This window comes from Carassius gibelio, chromosome B13 (assembly GCF_023724105.1).
Source record: "Carassius gibelio isolate Cgi1373 ecotype wild population from Czech Republic chromosome B13, carGib1.2-hapl.c, whole genome shotgun sequence".
Lineage (NCBI taxonomy): Eukaryota > Metazoa > Chordata > Actinopteri > Cypriniformes > Cyprinidae > Carassius > Carassius gibelio.
Window position 1 is genome coordinate 4230690 of NC_068408.1, and position 19033 is coordinate 4249722.

Genomic DNA, 19033 nt, shown 5'->3' on the forward strand with positions numbered 1-19033 from the left:
AACATAAAAGAATACATTTTAAGAAATGTGTCAGTGTTTTTGTCTATACACTGAAAAAAAAAATCCGTAAAATTTACGGTAAAAAAAAAATACAGTAGAAACATTTTAGGTTTTACAGCAATTTATGCTGCAGTGCCATGGGAGCAGTTGGGGGTTCAGTGCCTTGCTCAAGGGCACCATAAATCATAATTGTTTTCTAGGTTTAAGATTAAACTAAGAAGAAAAATAGTTATTTCAACAAACAAACATCAAATCTGAAATGTATCGCAGAGAATTCTGGGATTGTCAATTTACGGTTATTCGCTGTAAATTATACAATATCTTTCACTTCCAAAAACAGTATAAAAGTACATAAATGTCCAATACTGTTTTTTTACTGTATATAGTAGGGGAATTCCCTGTAAACCAATTTACAGATTTTTACTGTAGCATTTTTACAGTCTTTTACTGTTAAATCCACAGTCATTTTTTTACAGTGGAAGTCCAATGTTTGGTTTCCGCAAAGAAAGTCATACAGTCAAGTCATATTTACTTTCAGCAAAAAAGTTTGGAAATGATGTCAGATCCCTTACAATATCATTTCTGCATGTGCATTGAGGCATGCCAGGTTTGATATCATTGGCGCCACACATTGGTTCTCATATGTATCATAACAGTTTAAATGATTTTAAACAATGTTTTAAAGTCTTTAAAGCTTGATTTTTTTTTTTACTCTTTTCCCCATTCATTTGTGTTAACTGTTATGTTCCTTTTTTCATTATCATCCACACAGAGCTTTATAAATCTATCCCAAAAACCCGTAGTTTGTTTGTGGTTCAGACTAGTTCTTGTTCTAGCTGGGATATGTGATATAGTACTGGTGGTCTATCTGACATACTGTATTTGTCCTGATCTAACAAATCTTTCATCCCCTGCGGTCCTCAACCAACATGTGATTGATTGAATATTGTTCAGAGTTCAGGGTTGAAACAAAAACAATCTGTCAGGGGCCTCTGTGATTGGAGGAAACAGTACAGAGTCAGGGCAGCGGATGAAGCTCACTTTAATGAAGTGTCTGTGGAGTATGTTTACTCCCATACTGCTTGAACTCTTCAATCGTGGGGTTACTGCCTGATAAGGTAAATCTGGCTGTGAAGTCTGTATTGTGTTTGTCTGGATCTGTTTATGGAGAGCTTATGTGGCTTGCACCAGGCCAGTGACAGAGTATCATACTGAGCTTGTGACCGACAGGATTCAGGTCATGTCAGAATAATTGTATTTATGTGATGAGTGCACATGAACGCCACAAAATTGTTGTGAAACTCTTGATTTTATTTGCCTTTGTTTATGCTGCTCTGATTTGTTTTTCACATTTAATCTTTAGGACTGACAGTCTGGGTTCAGTCTACAGCGCCATGGCAAAAGAAACTATAAGTCATCTGATTTGTGAGTTTGGAGTTTGAATTAAATGTGATGAGAAAAATAAACCCAATTTATTGTGTTGTATTTGCTGCCAACACACAAAGTTATCAGTTTGAATTAGTCTAACAAATTACTTGCTGAATCTCTCTGCAAGCGTTTGCTGGATGAATGGATATTTATATCATAATGTGCAGTTAGTTACATTCCTGGCCAAAAGTTTTGAATAAATTTCGATTTTTTTAAAGTGTCTTGCTCACCATAGCTGCATTTATTTGACACAGCTTCTCAACATTGAAAATAAGAAAGGTTTCTTGAGCAGCAAATCAGCATATCAGAATGATTTCCGAAGGATCATGTGACACTGAAGACTGGAGTAATGATGCTGACAATACAGTTTTGCAGTTTTCCAAACCTTTGGCCATTGGTGAATACATGTACTGAAAAGTTCTAATAAATAGTTTAGTTTGTCGCAAACGTGTTTCTTTAGGAAGCTTCTCTAGTTGCTCCAGACCTCCTCCTCCTCTTTGAGGAGCGTGCCGGCGTGTCAGAAACCTCTTTGGTCAGCCATCGCTCTCATTCCAGAGAAAGTTTGATTTATCACCTTTGACCTTTGAGCCCAGGACAGATGTGGCCCTGAAGCCAGTGAACCTCTGATTGAGAAAGCCTGATGCGGCTTGACGGGAGTGTTAATCGAGTTAGAGGATGGATGAATGGGTCGAGGGAAGGAGTGTGTTTATATACAGAGCGGATGTTTGGATTGTCTGAATGAAAAGAACCCAACTGTCATGACGGCTCTGTATAGTGTTATTGTCGTGCTTAATTGAGCAGCTAAAAGCCTTTATTCTGAATTGTTTATTGCTGTTTGATATCTCAACCTCATTTTCTTTTACTCTCTCTTTAAATAAGGCAAGGTCTTTTGTATTTGCTGAATATGATGTATAATGTTGTACATGATGTCATGACATCAACATTTGATCGGTTAGCTATATAGATAGATTCATTAGTTTCAGATTTGTGATTCATTAAAAGAATCGTGCAACCTGCATGCATGCAACCTGTGAAGACAACAATATAAGAATTTGCTGTTTATTGTCGGTGTTGTTTTGCAATACCTGACATTAAATTCAGGCCAAAAATTCATAATGTGTGTAAAAGATGACAGTTTATTTAGCTGTAGTCCTATTAAAGGGTAAATGATCTCACCCTATAGTCTACCTCAGAACTTTTTCCTTCGTAAAAAATGCCCACTTGAGTTGCATAATACCATACTAAGCACATATCCTCCTGCGTTTTAGATTCTTTCACTTGGGTTGTCTCTTAAAAATGCTAATGTATTACACAACCTGTTTACCCCAGAGGACCATGGTCCTCACTCAGTAAGATATCAAATTTGTGCTGATTTAGAATTTTGGATCGACTTGAATTTTAAACTCAAAGCTTATGTAATTCCAGGAACTACTGTTTGCAAGCAAAAAAAAAAAAAAAGGGCCAGTGGATGAATAAATGAAGATGTGCTGTATAAATGTATGAAGTAAGCTTTCATTTTTCTCGAACAGGGTAAGTGCAGTACCTTACTGGGACAGAAACTAAGCATTGAGCGCCTAAAGGGGTTTTCCAGTGGAAATAATAAAGCTCTCAGTGTTTGGTTTGGGGGAGAAGGCAAGGGCTTCATACGGTTATGAGAGAACGTCCAGACCTTGCTGTTCACGGGTCTCGTCTGCTCTTAATTTATCATAGTTTATTGAATGAAGTGTGATGGACTGCCAGCTACCTCTCTTTTTTTCTCTCTCTCGCTCACTCTTCTGCTGTCTGTCTTCCTCTCACTCTATTTATCCTGCTTTATCTGTCTGCACGCTGCTATCATATTACAGTCTGGAGTGGCTAGCATCTTTCTCCATTACAGACCAGGATCAGCTCAAATCAGGTCCAGAACAGACAGATTTGCTCTTTTATAAGACCTCTGCAGCATCAGATGACAAAATACACTTTCAATACAAATGTTTCACAGATTGTAAAGTTAGAAATCAAAAAATATATGTACTGTTCAAAATGTATTGTACTGGTTGTTGTCTTTAGTTTGCTGGTGTCATTTGATTTTATAAACCGCATATGTGATTAAGTTCAGAGACTTTTTAGCATTGCATAAGTGTTCAGATTCTTTCTGTGACCACAGTGTGCCAAAAGTACAGCGTGCATCTAATCCATCTCGTTTCCTTTTTATTTTATTTTCCCCCCAACTTTTCCTTAAAAGATCTGGGTGGATTTCTCTACTAGTTCAGGCTGGTTTCTGCTGGTTAAATACTGTGGTTCTAGTCAAAAGACATGATCTGGAAGAACTTTAAAAACACAACATATGCTTTTCCTTCTCATCAGTGTTTGCTCATTTATTTTTGTATTAAAATGAAAGAACAGTGTCGGTACTGTAGTTTGCATTTGCAAGTTTTATATTTAATTTCTCTTTTCCACCCCCCAGTCTCCAACAGTGTCTGTGTGGCTGATGAGTTTTACTGGTTATATTACAGGGAAACAGTGAAAATTAAACCAAACCCCCTATGTGAGTGAAATGATGAGGGCTAATTTACATTACCCAGCAACCCCATGAAATCTCTGTCAGCTGGCTTCCAGATGAGGCACTTCACAGAGTCCGAGCCCTGAGCTGGTGTCAGATCTGTTAATAACAATCATAACTTTCACAAAAAAAATTCTATTCCCCAGCAATATATTTTTTCCTCATCTTTCACTCTTGGCCTGGAGTTTTGCATGTTCCTCCAGCTCTATTTAAGGCTGCTGGCCTATAGTTTGTGTATTTCTGTCAGTTTGTGCATTTGTCTAAAGGATTTTTTTTTAATGCTAAATTGTCTACTCTAAATTGTCTATTGTTTTTAGTTTTGCAAAGTATTTTAGTATGTTCTTTAGCTTTATTAACAGCGTTTCCTGCACAGGATTGTGCACCACTGAGGACTGAATTGGTAATGCCTTTAAATTTCTAATTCAGTTTCTGAATTTGAATTGAACTGGCAAACAAGTTGCAGAATTGCAATTTGAGTTTGCATTTAAGGAAGCAGAATTCCAATTAATTGCAACATTCTAAATGCTTCTTTCGGAGTTGAATTTTAAATGAAAAAGCTATATTTCGAATGTTATAACATGCTTCCTTAAATTGCCAATGTTCAAATTCTAAATTTATTTAAATGTCAAAGCCTTCAGAATTTTTAATGGTAACTTGACAAAGCCTTGTTTTATAGTGCCGTTGCACAGTGCTACTATTTGAGTTGACATGGTAATTCTTCATTTAGGTTAGTCAGCCAGACCTAGTGGTTTTTTCTCCTCTATTTTAACCTCCCGCTGTCTTGGAGGGCCATTTTCAGGCTTCCACAAATGACTGCTTCTTCTTCTTCAGCAATTCCTGTTTTAATAGCTCATGGGGGAAGGTGTTGGCTTCTTGACTGAATACGCAATGTGTGCCTGAGTTTTGGCTTGCTGGAGTGAAGTCCTATAAACAAATGGGAACCAACCAAGCTGTTCCTTCTCTGAAGGAGTCATTGTTACACGTCTCTGGCTGTTCTTCTGGTTTTGGAGCGGTTCTGCTTCTATGTTTGTGACGATTGAGGTCAAGCTGTAGTAACCCTGACTGACCCGGTGTCTTTGCCTAAGGGTGGACAGAGACTTTTTCATCATCAAACCTGGCCAGTTGTCCTGACCCTCTGAGTTCAGACCACGTGCACTGATGTTTGTCCTCCACCCAGTGACTTCATGTCGTGTCAGTGAAGGATGTAAAATGAAGGTATCGTTGTTAGTTGGAGTGCTGCCTTCCTTGGCTTTAATTTTAGGGAAAAGTGAAAATGTGCTTTGTGTTCCCCTGTGCAAATGTCAAAGCACAATTGTAGTAGCTTACCTGAAAGTTTATTGCTGTATTTTAATATAATTGTAATCAATTTATGTATTTTTCAATAAAAGGGAAAACAAAAAGTCAAAGAAAGCTTATGTTGAGCATTTTAGGTGACTAACTTAGAAGGTAGCTGCCTCTCACAGCAGCTAGTACACAACAAGGCAGCACACTAGGAAGTTCAGAACAAACCGTAGGCTTAGTCTGTAGTTAAGTGGTGACTTCATGGGGAACAAATGGTCTTTAATTTCCGTGATCCTGCCGCACTTTAGTTTTTCAGTGTTGATCTAACTTTTTGGAATCGAATTAAGAATGCATTTCAATGTCCAGTTCAGTTCCAGGATTTGAATTTGATCCTAAGAAAGCAGAATTCTAAAATTTGCATCATTCAAAAATTTGCTTTCCCAATAGAAAATGACTTGTACACATCTTTTTTATTTATTTTTTGCATTTCAAAATTCCAAATTTGTTTTAGAATTTGAGTTCTTTTCAGTTTGTCTAACTTTTCTCCTCTCTCTGTGTCCTTCTGTAGGTGACGCTCATGCGCTGAAGAAACTGGGCAGGGTGTTAGTGCTCCACAGGAGGACAGTGATGCCCTATGCAGCCTACGCCCGTAAGAGGAAGGGTTCGAACGACGAGAAGGAAGTGGAGCAGTACGCTAGTCTGGTGGGCCAGACGTGTGCAGAGAGAATCCTGCTCTACAGAGCCTAGAGCCCCTTCATATCTTACAACCCTCTGTCTGTCTCTCTTTCGCTCTGTTTGTCCTCTGGTACACTTGTCTGATTATTGTCTTCCTGATTGTTTATTTGTCTGCCAGAAGTCTTTTCCACATCTGTGTGTACAGTTTTGTTCTTTTTTTGTACTGCTGTGCATTGCTTTACTCACCCAGTCTTTCGTAATCACTTTGAACTCTTTTATATTTTCTGGCCAGCAGCGCTTTGTAATGATCACACTCGCACACATGCAACAAGCAGCTATGCATGTGTTATCTCATAGTGCATCTCAAGATATAACCCATTTACAACTCTACAATCACATCTTAACTAGCCGTATAGCAAGAAATGATGTGCGCTAGTGCAAACCCTCATTCTGAATCTGTTTGGCTTGGGTATCTCCAGACCGTCGTGAACCGTTTAGCCTTTGGTCACATAGATCACTGCTTTCCCAAAGTCCTGATATTTCTGTTCTTCTAAAGTGACTAATACTATCCAAAGCAGGTGCTATGACACATTATACGTCATGCAATGTTAGTGGCTTTGCTGGAGGGTTGAAGCGACCCATTTTCCTGTGGAACAGATTTCTCTTTTCTCGCTTTGTCTTTCTGTTTAAGTGATAGCTCAAGTGCTTTTATTTTAATGTTATTGTTTTGTTTCAAACTAAATAAAAAAAAAAATATATAATCTGCTGTTGTTGTCTCAGTTTGTTGCTATGTGTGGGGTTCGAAGCAGCAGGTTTTTCCTGTTCGAGCACTAAAGCATCTCCTCTTGTCCAGCTGTAGGTGACATTCTCTGGGCCGAGCTCCAGTCCTCGTTCCCGTGTTTCGGTCAGATCTACAGAGTAATGTGTGAATGCTGATGCAGACAGCTGACTCACTCGTGTCTGGCCCGGGACGGTGTGTTTTGTCGGCAGGACAGGCTCTGGTGAGAAGGGGTGGGTGGCCTTGAGCGAGAGCCAGCTGTAGATCCAGAGACATCGATGCAAAACCCACAATTTCAGAATTCTTGAAAGATGCCTTTTGTGCTCATCAAGGATGCATTTATTTGATCATAAATACGGTAAGAACCGTAATAATGTGAAATATTTGTACAATTAAAAAAACACTTTTCAATCTGAATATATTGTAAATTATAATTAATTTATTCCTGTGATCAAAGCTGAATTTTCAGCATCATTACTCCAGTCTTCAGTGTCACATGATCCTTCAGAAATCATTCTGATATCTTATAATCTTCTGCTCAAGAAACGTTTTATCAATGTGGAAATACATTTTGTGGAAACTAAGATTTATTTTTTTGATCAACAGAAATATTTTGTAACATTATAAATGTCTTTACCATCTCATGATAGATTTCATGAATCCTTACTGAATAAAAGCAGGTAGTATTGTTCTACAGGTCATTGTTTTTATGAATTCTCTCTCGTGTCTGATGCAAAGTGTCTCAAAGATTTGATTACCATTAACCTGGTGAACTTTAATGAAACTAGGGATTAGTTCTTCGGATTTGCTTGTCTAACCATGACTTTGTTTTCAGGATAACTGGTCACAGAAGTTGAAAAATCGCATTAAAGCTTGCCAGAGGAAGCAAATGCCATTTCTGTGCAGTATGCGATCGGATGTTTTGGGATGGTGCTGTCTGTGGGTGTTTCTTCTGAGACTGTTTTATCTTTCTCTTTTAGTCTCTCTCTCTCATGCCTCTGTTGGCGCTGCCACACTGTGTTTTCTGAACTGATCCAGCGGAGCTCTGGAGCCAGGACTGTAAAAACACCAGGCATCACTTTACCATTTTAGAACATTTGGCCATGGTGTGTTTCATTATTTGTGTCGACAGACCAAATGATTTAGTTTGTCTTAAATCATTCAGTCCTGATTTATTGTCCCCATCAGAACAATGATATGCTCTTCATAGTCACATTAGCACGATCATCTCATTAACTGATCACCATTTAATGGCTTTTAATTCAGCTGATGTAGCTGAAGTGTGCACTTTTTATGTTTATATCTAGGAATGTAATGATTTACTCAACATTCGATTCAATTCGTGATTTTGATTTCACCATTTTTTTTTTTTTAACAAAATGGGATTCAAGATAAATAAATATGCCCTTTGATTATTGCTTGGACAAAATGCTGCACCTTTCTTTGTGAAATTAAATTATATCACTGTATACTAATATAACACTTGCATATTATTGCTCTTTTGTTGGTTTTGACTGCTTCTACTGTTCTCATTTGAATAAAAGCTTCTGCTGAATGACAAAATGTAAATAGAATGTAAATGTAAATAACAAACCTAAACTGAAATTTTAAAACAAAGCCCCAAATCAAATAAATAACAAAAAATAAATAATGTCTTCATATAAATAAAATAAGGCTTGGTGCTCTTTCCATTTAAAATTAGATGAAACCAACGGATTTTAATTATGATCTGAACAAAGATGCTGCATACTTGCAAGATGAGAAGTTTTAAATCTAAAAGGAATGGTTTGACTTCAGTTTTGTGGAACTATACATACAAAAAATCAGCATGAAACGTCAGACGAGCAGAATGAGATGCAGATTCACTCTCTGCCAGCAGGTGGCGCTTAAAACGTTTCCTGTGTTACCGCTGTAAACAAAGCAGTGCTGCGCTTATGAACTTTAATATGCATTATACAAAGGCAAGATGAGAAGAAAAACACCATCCAAACTTTTCTAAAGACGGTAAGTTCCCCTCAGACATGCACTCAAATAAACTCTTACCCCTAAACGAAGCAACTGATTTGAATTGTCTCACTTTTGAATCGATTTTCAACCGGCTCGCGGTTAATCTTTACATCCCTATTTATAGCTTAAAATGCTTAAAGGACTAGTTCACCCGAATTCATTCTCATAATAAATAAATCCATGTTATAGACGTTTTTATCTTAAAAGTCCTCTATCCATATTGCTTTATCCAGAGAAAAAGTCATCTTGTCTGAATCAGGAGAGAGAGATATGCACAGATCAAGTACTGTTTACAAGCAAAAACTGTTAAAAAGGGTTCTAAAAAATGTCTTTATTATAATATTTGGATGTTAGACTTTTCACTGGAGGAAGCATTATTATGGATTATGCACTCTAGTTAAAATGAATTTTTCTTACATGCATTTATTTCAATTGTTCCTTAATATGCCATTTTTTTTCCCCGTAGGATTGTGGAATACTGTAGACAGTGAAGGATGCATCTACAATGCTTTTAAAAAACACAAAGCCATACGAGTAAGAAGGATCTCATGCAGTTGGATTCAGATGTATCTTAATGCCCTCATTCCTGTGTATACTGCTCACAAAGGTATCATTTTTCAGGTTTTGGAGCACTGTGACTCATGCTGAGGCTGTATTCTGGACAATCTGTAAACGCTCTGATATTGTTTAAAGCCTATTGAAACACACACAGTGTTGGTAAATCCCCTCTGTTGCCCTCATAGAGCACAGTTTGATTTGAAGAAATGTTCTTGGATTTAGCATCATTGAGTGGCGACCGCAGGACAGAAACACTGGCTGCTCTGTGGCGCTGGTGAAGATTTTTCTCTGCTCTGAGACTCTCTTCATGTTTCAGGAAATTAACCGCTGAGTTTCCGTATGGATAGGCCACATGAGCCGATGGGAAGCGAGGTAAACATGGAATGAGATGTGAGGATGTAGCGTAACCTCTAGTAATGATTCTGCCGTCATCCCACTCAAATACTGGCACTGAGTACAGTGATTCAGATTATTGTGGTGAGGTTAGCTTGCTGGTATTGAACAGAAGAGTCTTGTTTTTTTTATTATTATTATTTTAGTAAGCAGCAATGTATGGAATATTTGGAATGAATGAATCTTTAGGAATGCACTGTTGATTTACATTGATGCTAATATCATGATATTCTTGAGTGTGGTACTTTAACAATACATTGCTGTTTAAAGTATTTTAGATTTTTTTTTTTTTTGAAAGAAATGTAAACTTTTATTCAACAAGGAGACATTAAATCAATTAAACCTTACAATAAATAATTTTATAATGCTGCAAAAGATTTCTGATTCAGATAAATGTTGTTCTTTTGGACTTTCTAAGCAGCACGGCTGTTTTCAACATTGATAAGACATTTTTAGGTTCTGAAGGATCATGTGATGGTGAAGACTGGAGAAATGATGCTGAAAATTCAGCTTTGAATCACAGGAATAAATTACATTTGAAAAAAAATATTCAAATAGGAAACAGTGGTTTTAAATTGTAATAATATTTCACAATATACATTTTTTACTGTATTTTGGACCAAATAAATGCATCTTTGGTATGCATGAGAAACTTCCTACAAAACGTTTTGACCTCGAACTTTTGAACAGTAGTGTAAACTTTAAAGCACCATCAGTCAGTCAGCATGGTACCACCACGATATATTTTTGTTCAGGTCGGATCTAATCAAATTTCAGATCTGGACTTGTTTGAAATATTTCAGCTGTTGGTGCATCAGAATAAACACGTGGCAAACATGCACGTCTCCTGTAAACATTATCTCTCCTCTGGCCTCCTTTATCTGTCCATTCAGAGAAGTTTGTTTTTCCGTCTCGACACGGGGGCTCCATCTAAACACTCACAATGCCCACTAGTGTGTGATTGTGATACGTACGTGCGCTTTCTCCATGTTTGTGCTGGCACAGACACAAGGAGGATGAAGACAGAAGGACGGTGAGTGAATCTTGTGTCCTGGCATGAGGGGTTAGCTTTCTAATTTAGTGCTTTTATTATTGTCTCACTGTTATGTTTGTTGCTTTTGACTTCTAAATAAAGCACAGTGTTCTTTAGGATGCATGGTGTTTAGTTTGGCAGCCGGACGAGCTGTGCAGCGCTATCAGATATGGTAAACGCTGGATGTTTATATCGCTCAATCATCACGGTGATGATCGTGTGGAAGCTTTACGTAAATCACCGCTCAAGTTTGATTTGTTGAAACCATCCATGTGTTGTAGTTTCCTAACCCCTCTCTCTCTCTTTCTCTCTCTCTCTCTCTCTCTCTTTGTGTTTTTCATGGCACCGGATGGATGGACCCCAAGCGGAAGCGCAGCAGCCAGGAGAAGATCTGAAGTGTATTGTGAACAGGGGCCCTGGATTAAGTGTACCAAGGGCTAAATGCGGGGCTTTTCTCTGAGGGATTAGACCCAGGGTTTGTGGGACCCCCACCTTCCTTCCCTTTGGCTCTGTCGAGAACATTTGTCTGCTTTCAACCGTGATGCTTGTGTACGGGACACCTCACAATCTCCTCAAAGCATTAAAGTGCCCCTATTATGCTCATTTACAAGTTCATTGGTTTATTTTGGGATTCTGCTCGAATACTTTTTCATGATTTTAAGTTCCAAAACACATTTTTCTCACATGATCTGAGCTTCTGCACCTCAGTTTTTGAGAGAGAGAAATAAAAGCATTATTTATGGATAATTTTGGCAATGTTCAGTCAAAAGCTAGATGCATAAGGCTACAATCAACCACTTCCTGAAAGAAAACTATTTTTTTTTTTTTTTTTTTATAAAGAATCCAATACTTAGTAACTATATAGCATGTAAGATTTACTAGTCTGGTCCCTTTTGACCAGGAACAGGAAATGTGGATCTGAAAGACCATATTTTTGTTCATGCATTCTTCAAAATACAAAACAGAGTAATGCAGGTTTGGTACAAAGTGAAGATCAGAGAATGATAACAAGTTTTGGATAAACTCTGCCTTTAAGGTTAACTTAAATTTGACATTATCACTTTTGCTATTGCTTTTTTTTTTTATATAAAATTTGTTTTAAATCAGAATTTCTCTCAACTCTATCAAAGCTTGTCAAAGTGCATTATCTGCAAAGGATTCATTTGTTGCTATCTTAAAGGGGTGTTTACACAAGAGTTGAACTAAAACCGGAAAACTTTGTATGCTTTTTGGCCATTCATTTACACAACAGCTGTGTTTTTTGTGCACCCGAAAAAGGTAATTTTTGAATGCTGCTTTCAAAGTGTTTTTTTTTTTTTTGTAAACTGAAAACTTGAATTTGTGAAAACAGTGATGTCAGGTGCATGTTCAGTCTATAAGTATGAGTATGTGTGCATATGCATAATGTTACAAAATGACTCACATCGTACTGTTTTAGTTGTTTTTGTGTATCTGTGTGAACGGGAATAGTTTTGAGATTATAGTGACCTGTGCATGAAAGTTTTTTGACCGTGTATATGATGTTTTGGTTTTGGAAAAGAATATTTTCTTTCACTGTCCTCAGAACCTCAGGTGAAGTGGAATGGGGTTTATATTTGAAACGCTCTAAATCTTGCACCTTTATGAATGCTGTTGTTGTTCTCCAATGCCTGGCATCTGCATTGAAGCCCTGCTGAGACTCAGGGAGAGCTGGCCTGCGCTCCAGAGCACACAAACCTCTGTAGATTTCAGATTATAAAATCTCAGATGTTTAAGGTCCAGTGCGGCCACACTGGGTTTTTTTTTAGCTCACAAAACCTGATGAATTGAAGATTGAGTTAATATGTGCTCGTCTTGCTGTGGTAGTGTCGTAATAGTGACTTGTTCCAATGTCTCTTCATGAAGTGTTCTCACCTGGTTTCTGTCATGGATAAATGCGTCCATGCAATTATTCTGCCTGTAAAAGCAACAAGCATACTACTGTTCACTCTCATAAAGATGTGACTCCTTCACCCTCCTTGTCTTTTTCTCGACTCTTCACACCTCATTTGATGCTGTAAATGCTCTTGGCTCGGCTCTTCGTCCAGTAAACGCAACTTCTGCTCATTAATAGTCTGTACTAGCCCATTATTCCTAGAACTGCTATTATTCTGTAGGTTCATTTTCCAAATGTCTTTTATTTATTTTTGCACAGTTCATATTCCCAGTAGATCTTGTTACGAGACTTATATATTCTTGTGCAGACTTTTTTGTTCTCAGAATTGCCTGATACGGACTGTATATGCACTTTACAAAGCCCAGTTCTGAGGGGAAAATACAATTTTATTACAATAGCAAGTTTATATGTTGCAATGCTGACTTGATTTGTCAAATTATGAGTTTAAATCTCAAGAAAAAAATCAGTGGCAGAAAGGAACACACACACACACAAATAAAAAACAAATAAATAAAAATAGCATGACAGCCAGTGGGATACAATGTTGATTTGGGCCCAGGTGACTTTCGTTATCTGGACAAAAACAGTTCAAACAATCTTCAATATATCAAGTTCCACAGAAGAAAGAAGCCATACATGTTTGAACCAGGTTTTTGGACATGAGAGTGAATAAATGATGACAGCATTTTCAGAGAGCCATCCATCAATCATCAAAAACAGCAAAACATGTTTGCTGTTTAATATGAACAAGATGGCTGGACGTGAAGCGGTGACATAACGTCTCACTGCGCTATATATCTCCAGCGTTTCAGTTCATGAACGCTTGTGGTCTGCCGACAGCGTGTTTGCTGTGTCCTCATCGTGCATAAATCCCAAAGACTGAGACTTTTACTGCTCTTCCTGATTTAACACACATTTCAGCAATGTCAGAAATGTTTCAAGCATTACATCCTCCTAAATCCAGCATTTATTTTACATATAAAGCAATCAGATGTGCTGATTTACTAAACACTTACTACTGTACGTATGTAGCTGTCGCAGTGAAACTGTGATCGCTTGAGATGTGGCTCATGCCAGAATATATATATATATATATATATATATATATATATATATATATATATTTCAGTACAGTTCTGAAGTGGATCAAGTCTAGACCGTCTTAACTCTGCTCGTTTGTGTCTTTCAGTGGATGGGTGGAGTAACTTTCTGCCTTTTTCCATTTTCTTGTCCAAAACTGTGTCTCTGGCTGTAACTGGACTGCTTGACCACAGACTCATCAGTGCCCTTGGATGCATGAACTGCTGAGTTGGAGAAACATGCACAAGTAAAACTGCTTTTTCCTTTGAAACATTCAAATAGGAAGCAATCCATTGTAGACACTTTTAAAATGGGATTCATATATGTCCACGATCACTGCAAGTGTTTGACTAGTCTGATCCGATAAGTGCAGTGAAGTAAAAGTGCTTAGACAGCATTTATTAGACAGCATCACAAATTTGACTGTACAAAAAGTACTATGACTGCACCATGCTACAGTGATTTATAGCACTGGCAAAAAAATCTGCATGCATTAAATAGTGTTCTTTTTTTTCTACTTTCCAGATAAATTACGTTGTGATATTTAAATTGTAGTTTGTTGTAAATCAAATAACCTTTAAGTAAATCTTTAAGTCATTGTATTAAAAAATAATGCTATATTTTTCTTTCTACTGACCGGATAATGTTTGTTGTGATAATTAAATTAGTCATTTTAATAATCTTTTAAGTACATATTTAAGTGTCGAATGAGAGCCAGTTATTTTGGTTTCTGAAACATTTTCTTTATAATATCATGCTTACTATTTTGCCACATTATTTTCATCATATTTTGGGTACTTGTCATTGAAAATGTTAAATATGGTAACACATTATTATTATTTTTTTCAATTTTTTGTTTGTTACAAAAAAAAATCTGCATATATAGAAATTAAAATAATATTAATTACTTATATTTGTCTTGACATTGTCCAGAACGTTTTTTTTTATTATTATAATTTTTTTAAAATAATATTATTCACTTTATTTCTCATCATATTAGTTGGCTCTTGCTCTGAGTCATGCATTTGTCCATGCCGGGTTTTTATTGTGCTATCAGCTTTTGCATGTAAAAGCTGTGGTTGGTCGATCTACACACCCTCTTCATATCTAGGTGCACCGTTTTTGGTCACAGGTCAAAAGTCTGTATTTATAAGATAAAAAACATTTGTATCCTGGCTCGGGGCTAATGTTTTGAGATGCTGGTTTCTCACTTAGTATCTTGGCTGAGGTGGTTTAACTGAACTGGATTATAGTGGTCTTAATTAATGGTCATTAGAGAACAGAGAGGAGACATGCTTCATTAAATCCCACCACCTCGGGCCTGAGGGATCGTACCCGTCCTAAACCTACTTCACAACACAACCTCAGCACGTTCATGTGGTTTCAGCTGCGTCATAAAATTATAGACTGCTTTTTCAATTCCTCTGCTACTGTGAGAGCAGAGAACGGCTCGATCATCCTCACAGATGATGGCATCTAACGTACAGTTCACGAACTATATCGTCTCTACAGGTGTGCAGTTTAATAAACAAGACAGCACTGAGAATACAACTGGAAACCATTGTGTTTCAGATTTCTATCATCTTTTTCTTCTTTTTTTTTTGACCTGAAATATAATTCCTCTCAATAACTAGTAAGTGTAGACTTGTATTGAAGCGTACTGAAAACTTTAGTTTCTTATCATATGCCAAGAGCGGTCGCCAGGCACTTCACAATCTCTTAAAGTTCTCATCCAGCTTTCTGAAGAATTTTTCTCATTATTGAACGCTTGTAAAACACATTGTTATTTTGAGGTGCGATGGAGTTTATAGTGATTGACTCTGACTGGTCATAACAGCAGTTACTATATATTATATTAATTTCTATGCATTTCTGAAATATAAAAGTTAGGGTATCAACTTCTAGCAGAGCATTGACCTAATGTATGCTAATATTGACATTTTTTGTATGTGAATTTCAATGCATTTAAAAAAAATCTTATTGCAGCTTGACAGTGTGCATAATTATCAGCTTTTACTGTATGGAAAAGATGGGTTCAAATATACTGCATCGTTTTGTGAGTGAAAAAATCATGCATACAGGTTTGGAACAACACAAGGGTAAAGTAAAATCATAGTGTTTTCCTGTTTTTGGTTTAAATGCTCCTCCAAATTGCTTATTTCAATTATTTTTAAGTTGTTTATTTATTCTTTTCACAGCTTTCATGCATAATCAAGAAATTACATATAATATATCTCCTTTTGCAAAAGAGAAAAAAAGGTAATGAATGCAAGTTTGAAAGAACCTAATGGTGAGTAAATTACAGAATTCTCCTATACATTTTTTTATTTTTGGCTGAAATATTCCTTTAATGCTGATAAAGCACAAAGTAAAATGTCCAAACTGCTTATTTCAATGCTTTTTAAGTTGCTTATTTGTCCTTTTGCAACTTGACAGTGTGCATAATCATCAAATTTTATTTGATGAAAAGAGGAATTCAAATATAAGACAAAACTTAAAAAAAAAAAAATTAGTAATGCATTATACAAGTTTGTAAGAACACAAGGTAAGCAGATGACAGAATATTCCTGTTTTGGCTGAAATATTTGTTTAATGCTAATGAAAAAACAACAACTATATGTCTGAAGTTCTAATTTCAATGAATTTTAAGGTGTTTCTTTGTCCTTTTCACAGCTTGATATTGTGCATAATCATCTGCTTTCATTGTATGGAAAAGAGGAGTTCAAATATTCTACAAAACATCTCTCTCTGAGAAAGAAAGTCATGCATGCAGGTTTGGAACTACACAAGGGTGAGTAAATTAATGAAATGACAGAATTTTCCTGTTTAGGCTGATTTATTTCTTTAATGCTGATTTATGCAACTTCAGGTTATTGTTTTCTAGCACTAGCTGAAAGCAATGCTGTTTTCCATGTAAAGGGCCCTGAGTCCAAAGGAAAAATTGTGCTGAGTGATTGAGTCTCAACACTGCTGGACCTCTCCAAGCTTCTGTGATGCAGAACCGAATCCTAGAGCTGTGGTTTGAACCATAAATCCAACCTTATATGGAGTCCTCTCGCCAAGATGAGCTTCAGATAATGCAGCGGATCCGTCCGCAGGGCACACATACTCTTAGCTGCTGTGTCTTTTGGACGAGACCAAACCAGTGGCTTTGTGAAGCAGATTATAAGGAGACGCTTCTCTCCCTCCCGTCTGGGTGCGTGAGTGAGTCGTCTTAAGGAGTCTTGCAGCAGATCAGTTGCTGTGTTCCAGAGCAAAGCCTCACACCTGCCTTGCCAAACACAACAGAGGTCACGTCTGGACGCTCGCCTTCACTCCATTGTGTCTCACACAGCCGTTTTCTCTCAATCATATACATTAACTTGCTGCTTTAGTTATTTTTAGCATTTTTGTATTTCTACTGCAATGTCCAGTTCATTTTGCATAACATTTTTTGCATAAATTTATTAAGGTTTACTTAAGGACCATTAAGATTTTTTTTATTTTATAATTTTTTTTGCATTGTAACTAAGTTAAGAAGAATATCCTCAAAATTCATTACTGTAATGCATCCCCATGTTTTTACTTTCGACCATTACATTGTAGTTTGATTATTTCTTGTAGTTATAATAAATATAACTCATTACTGCAGGCCTTTTTTTTCAAACTTAAAGCAGCACACATTTAAAGGAAGTATATCTAAAATGCATAACATTACAATATTTAAATTTGCCATTTATGTCATGCATAATTATTTTTAGCAAATTAAAATCATTTCTGTAATTTCGATTTTTGGGCAAGATTGGCAAGAGATAATGTCCAAATAAAATGTATTTAATTATTTTTTATCTTTCAAACTTCCTTTAAACAAATATTATTTATTTTCTTGTCTTTTTATCTTTGATTTTAGGTGGAATATGAACCAGACAAGTTTTCTCAGATGCACTCGTTTTTGTACTCTACACTACATCCACAACATTTATCCTTATCAATCTTAAATATTATAAATATACTAGACTTATATCAGTCATGTTACGCCTCTTGAGTGTTCACAGACTGTTTGTAAGTACCTGAACAATGAAACTGACAACAGAGCTTTTGTTTTTTCAAAGCGTTTTTATTGTCTGTACTCTTAAAACTAATTTACGAAGGTCAGCGTTTATAACCACAGCACAGAATCATTGTTGGCCGGTGCATTTTCTCAGAAAATATTCCCCACTCTGACTGGAGAACGAGCAGCCACAAATCCCGGTCTTGGCCAAAGTATTTGCTGAATGTGCAAAAAAAAATAAAAAAATAAAAAGAGGAGAACGGTGGGCTGCCATGCAAATTAAGTGCAGATTCTGTCTATATTACTTTTTTGAGATTGTGTGTAATAAGAGAAAAAAAGAGAAGGATGAAAAATGAAGAGAAATAAATAGAGAGAAGCTGGCAGAAGTCATTGTTTCACTTGGCTGCGAGCGGCGCTGTATGGTTACAGCCCAGTCATTATCCAGGAATCCTGAGCTGAGGAGACCAAAACCTTGACGCCTCTCTTTCTCTCTTCCCTCCTTCATATCCAGGGCTAGAAGAAATTTAAAGAGAATTTGAATTTACTTACAAAACCCCAAAGAATTGTGATGTGCGGCCAGGGGGACCCTTTTGGGGGATTTGTGGCACCAGCTGTGTTCAGACCCCAAGAAACCAAAAGCCAATTTAGGGTTAAATTATGCATACCAAAGCCAAGCCTGAAAAATTTATGGTATCAATAATTTGATACCCTAGGCATGAGGAGAGGAAGCGTTTAGTTGTGGTTGTGTAATTATGATGATTGTGTTTGTACAGTATATATTCCATTGGTTTATGGGAATGCTGGGAGATGAAGGGCTGACTTCCTCTCTGTGGTACTCGCTGCTGGTAAACAAGAAGAAAAAATCAGTTGAGAAGCTTAAGAGAAAACCAGTTTTGGACTTTCTTTGTTAGTGTCAATGTAACCGTTCCAGTTCTGCTTGCACCTCTTTGAGTGGGATTCAAACTTGCACGATAACTAAGATGTTAGCTGCACAGGTTTCACTGACTGAGTTCTTAGTCATATCTCATTTAAGTATTAACAATGATAGGTGTATATCTGAAAATTAAATGATTCAGTAGTTAATATAATATGGAGCCCATAAGGGCACATAAGCCACTTTCACACAGAAGCTGAATACGGATGTCAGTCCTGTATTTGAGTCCTCAATATGGTTACGTTCACACACAGTTTAATTATTTATGTAAATATGGTTGTAAATCCCCAAAACTGACTGGGTGAACGTGGCCATAGTGATGGAGAAATGAGATTTTTTTTTCACTCTTGCAAAAGTTTTGCATTCCCTTAAGAACGCA

The 19033-nt window shown here is 36.8% G+C and overlaps 1 protein-coding gene and 1 long non-coding RNA gene across 9 annotated transcripts in view; both read left to right on the forward strand.

Annotated features, from left to right (window-relative positions):
• The window catches only part of LOC127970343 (arginyl-tRNA--protein transferase 1), a 73774-nt gene extending 67087 nt beyond the window's left edge, over positions 1 to 6687 (forward strand). For 7 of the 8 annotated variants that reach the window (XM_052572865.1, XM_052572869.1, XM_052572868.1 and 4 more), the window contains one exon: positions 5820 to 6687. In XM_052572865.1, coding sequence (XP_052428825.1) covers positions 5820 to 5998 — 179 coding nt within the window. In that variant the 3' untranslated portion in view covers positions 5999 to 6687. The remainder of the gene's footprint in view (positions 1 to 5819) is intronic. The other variant, XM_052572867.1, reaches the window with a different exon arrangement.
• A 9581-nt stretch (positions 6688 to 16268) lies between these two features.
• Positions 16269 to 17315, forward strand: LOC127970349 (uncharacterized). The gene is made up of 2 exons (XR_008156592.1): positions 16269 to 16481; positions 16575 to 17315. It is a non-coding gene; the product is annotated as an uncharacterized LOC127970349 (long non-coding RNA).
• Positions 17316 to 19033: the final 1718 nt, after the last annotated feature.